We start from the raw sequence: 4,257 nt of genomic DNA, 5'->3' as shown, positions 1-4,257 counted from the left end.
TGCCGCAATTATCTCATTATCCACCCCCCACCCACACCCACACACAGACAGAAGCCTCGATAGACCGTGGAATAATCTCCTGGGTGACAATTCCAAATGAATTTCTGAATTGACCTCGAGGAAGCCCAAACGACTCTGTCCCAGCAAAGAACACTTTCCTCCCTTTTTTGCATCTCTCCTCACCTCCCATCTAGCTGTTTGAAACTTTTAAAATAATCATGTTTCCCGAGAAGAGCCAAGCACTACCAGACACCTTAAATAAGTAATCTTACTTAGTCCTGACAATAGCCTTGTAAGTATTCGCATCTTCATGCTGCAGACAACCGATGGAGACTCAGAGAAGTTACACTCACTTCAGGATCGTTCAGCCAATGAGTGGAGGCATTGGGGGCCCCTACTCCCATCAGTCAGGCCTAAAAGTTTTCTGTCTGAGTCAAGTTGAGCAAATAGAAGCTGAAAGATTAGCACGTGGGAAGCGTGGAGGAAGGGCCTGGAAACCCTGAGGTCCGGGGAGGATCTGGGTGAGAAGATGAGGCAGCCCCGAAAGAGGAGCAAGGAGGGAAGATTGCAGGAGACTGGCCTCCTGGAAATGACAGTCCGGCCCTTTTGGGTTCTCACTTTTAAATCCTTTCCAAGACTACTACTCCTTAATCTCCGAGAAAGAAAAAACACTGCAATTCGGGTTGAAAAATAAAGCATTTATTTTAGAAGTTAATTCAAGGGGTAAAGAGAGAAGGAAACAATATTTTATTTGTGTCTATTCGGACAACGAAACCAAAGGTCACACAGCAACACGCAAATTACATGAAGCAACGAAAGAAAACTTGTGACGGGGCCAGAGGGACTTGGGGTGAGAAAGATCCAGGCCGGGGTTTCGCCCCTCTTTCCGTTCAAAGCTATGAGTGAACCTCCACCGAGAGGTTGGGGGATGGAAAGAAGTAGAGTTAAATAAATAACAGTAAATAACGGTGCTAACAATAATAATAAAAGCACAATGAGGTGAGACATGTTAGAAGGACTTGCATATGATTCGGAAAAGTTACAGTTACTTTCGTTCGAGCAGCTGCCTCTACGCAGCTGCTCTGGGAGTCTGGCTGGAACAGCGAGCTGGGGTCAGAGAGTCCTCAGTCTGACTGCTACCAATGCCCTGCTTTCCTGCAGGCGGGCATTACCCCTCAAACTGCTGTCATTACCCAGCAGATCATGGCGGACGAGCCACAGCAGGGGCCGGCTGCTGCTTGCAAACCAGCTACAGGATCCCCCCCACCCCACCCCAGCATTTTCAGTCGCTGAATTGGGCCCACCTTTTCTGGAGCCCACCTTATGGTGGAGACCAACTCAGAGCCCGCTACTCCCCGAACATTTTCCCTGAACCTAATCTATGCTACCTTAGACAACCAAAGGATGAAATGGATAAAATTTAGGTGACGAACGGAGTATAAGGCTATCCTTTGGAAACATACATGTATTTTATACTCTAAATAAATCTCCAGTACATGTTTGCGCCCCACTTAGACTCTGTGTTATTCCTTATCGCTTCCTTCCCATCCCTTCACCCCTTGTCTAGTCGCGCTTAGTAAAGTGGTGTCTTCACCCCAGAGTCGTGCGTTCGGGCCAATTGACCATCCCCTGTATTTGGGCTCCCGCCGTGAGGTCGCGCGGTCTTGTGCGCGAGGGCGATTTTCAGCACCACGGACAGCACAAGCCCCTCCAGGCCTGCCTTTCAGGAATTTTTTTCTTAGCGCCCAAACTTTTCTGGTGGAAATAGAAAGAAAAGAATGGAAAGAGAAGGCCGGGAGGCAACGAGGTGGGATAAAGGGGAAAGTCTGTGACTTCGGGGGAGAGAGCCTGACCTACCAGGAAACGTCTCGGAGCCCCCATAACCGTGCCCCCCAACTCCAGGGGGACATACACTCAGCTCTCCCGGCCCCGGACGCTCCGCCCCGCAGCAGTCAGTGGACAGCCGAGTACTTCATTCGTTTCTGTTTCTGTCTTTGGTTACAGAACCAGACCCTCACCACGTTCTTTTTAAGGTCCAGTTTCTCGGCGATGGCCGCGATCTTTTCGGATGAGGGCCGCGGCTGGATAGCGAAGTAGGCCTCCAGCGAGCGCTTCTCCGGTGCCGCGATAGACGTGCGTTTGCGCTTCCTCTCACTGCCGTTGAAGAGCTCCGGCTTGCTGTTTTTCTCTCGGTAGGCGGCCTCGGCTTCCTCCAGCCAGGCCTGGAGCACCGGCTTGAGGGCGATCATGTTGTTGTGCGAAAGAGTGAGAGACTCAAACCTGCAGATGGTGCTCTGGCTGAGCGAGCCGACGCCGGGGATCTTGAGGTTGGCTAGAGCCGCACCCACGTCCGCCTGGGTCACCCCCAGCTTGATGCGCCGCTGCTTGAAGCGCTCCGCGAAGGCCTCGAGCTCTCGCGGGTCCGACTCCACGTCGCTGAGGCATGCGGGCATGGTGCTATGAGGCGCCACGGCATGTGGGTGGCTCATGCCCATGGCCTGATGCAGGTGGCCCATGGCACCCAGGTGATGCGGGTGGATCTGTGCCGGCATCACCGAGTGCTCGGGGGCTCCCAAGCCGCTGACGCTCAGCGTGGGCGAGATGTGCTCTAGCAGGTCGCCCTCGAGGCCCTGGTGCACTGCGTGGTGCGGATGCGAGGTGAGGGTGGCCGGGTGGGAGATGGGCACGGTGGACGAAGTGGACGTGCAGGGCACGCTGCTCATGGTATGGTAGGTGGCGTCTGGCTTGAACGGATGGTTCTTGCCATGGGACACGATATCCACCGCCGCCAGAGCTTCGGCGCGTGCCAGCAGGCTCTCATCAAAGCTTCCAAATATATTACCCTGCAGCTGCAAGCGAGAAGGCGCACAGCACGGTCAGTGGGGAATACTGTCAACTCAGGATTAAAACACATTTTCAAGCAACCGAGATGCCTCTCCTCAAAGCCCAGGTCATAAAAATTAATACGGAGACAGAGGCTCTGCTGAAACAGACGTGTGGATCAGAGACATGAATGAGAGAGAGAGCGCGCCGGGAGAGAGCACGGGGGAGACAAGGAGAGGGGTTCAGACAGCGGCGATTGTTCTGGGCGACATGAAAAAAACATGAACCCAGTGCCTGTCAAAAAATGTGCCTTAGAGCGGTAATTATGCTCCACTACGTACCTGCGGGGCTGGGAGACAGACTCGGCGCATGGCCTCAGAGCCGGAGTGGAGGCTGGAGAATTTGGGTTCTTGAAGCACCGGGTGCATGCCGAAAGGCTGCTTGGCGTTCATGGCCATCATCTTCGCACGCCGGGCAGGGAGGCAGCGAGGGACATGGATCAGGCTCTTCTCGCTCTCTCGCTCGCCGCACTCCAAGTGAGCGCCGCTCAGCGCCCGCGCTCCCCTCGCCCTCTCGCTCGCTGCCTCCCCTCTCCCCCACCTGCTCCTTCACTCATCTTACAAGCAGCCTGCCAGGAAGGGCCCGGACGCGCGCGCAGGCGTGCTCACGTGCCCGAGACTCGCGGGGGCGGCCCGGGAGGCGAGGCCAGGCAGCAGCTCTCCGCGCGGGCCCCCGCCGCCCCAGACACAGCATTTATACCCTGGCCGGGCCGGGTCTCTCCCCGTCCGCCCCGCCCTGCCCGGCTCCAGCCCGCAGACCTTCCGGATTCTTTCTTCTTCTTCTCGGACATTCTTTCCCCCAAAGTCCCAAACCTCTCCATCCTGTCCCAACTCTCATAACCCAGATAGAAGGGCAGCCGTGGCCCGGGAAGCTGACCCTCCCTCTCCCCCCCCCCCCCCCCCCCGCCCATACACACACTTTGCCCAGCTGCCGCCAAACTGCCCATTTCCAGGGCGCTCCTGGTCCCACGCCGGTGCGGTCCACCAGAGTCCGGCCCAGACGCGCAGCGAAGGGGCGCCTCCAAGCGCCCAGACGGGCTCCGGGGAGGATGAGAAACTACCAGAATGAGCCCCAGGTGACCTCCACCTCCCGGGGTGGAGGTGGGGAAAGTAACTGCCTGCCCAGTGCAGGAGGTCTGAAGTTTCCTCCCTGCACTTGTCTTTCTTGCCTTCGCTTGAGAAAGACAATTTGCCCCCCCCCCGCCTCCCCCATTCCCCAAGCCGCCAGTCTAAGGAATCTTGCAGATTAGTTTTTAGGACTGCCCACCGGCCTTGGGAGTCGATCAGAGGACTTCTGCTGGGCCGCTGATGCTTACAACCGCCATTACCCACAACAGCAGCGTTCATTTTAGAGCTCCTACTGTGCGTTAGGCAA

At 56.2% G+C, this 4,257-nt stretch overlaps 1 protein-coding gene across 1 annotated transcript; it reads right to left on the bottom strand.

The window, feature by feature from the left end:
• Positions 1–1,952: 1,952 nt before the first annotated feature.
• Positions 1,953–3,284, bottom strand: POU4F3 (POU class 4 homeobox 3). The gene is made up of 2 exons (XM_060143909.1): positions 3,165–3,284; positions 1,953–2,849 (listed from the first exon to the last, which is right to left on the bottom strand). Exons 1-2 carry the CDS (start codon positions 3,282–3,284, stop codon positions 1,953–1,955), a joined length of 1,017 nt encoding a protein of 338 aa, XP_059999892.1.
• Positions 3,285–4,257: the final 973 nt, after the last annotated feature.

The sequence above is a fragment of the Lagenorhynchus albirostris genome, chromosome 3, assembly GCF_949774975.1.
Source record: "Lagenorhynchus albirostris chromosome 3, mLagAlb1.1, whole genome shotgun sequence".
Lineage (NCBI taxonomy): Eukaryota > Metazoa > Chordata > Mammalia > Artiodactyla > Delphinidae > Lagenorhynchus > Lagenorhynchus albirostris.
Note: the sequence above shows the minus strand (reverse complement) of the source record. Positions and strands in the feature narration are given on the sequence as shown.

Coding starts and splice junctions, on each gene's coding strand:
- POU4F3 (XM_060143909.1), bottom strand. CDS start 3,284: ATGATGGCCATGAACGCCAAGCAGCCTTTCGGCATGCACCCGGTGCTT. Junction 2,850..3,164: donor TCTGTCTCCCAGCCCCGCAG/GTACGTAGTGGA, acceptor TCTCGCTTGCAG/CTGCAGGGTAATATATTTGG.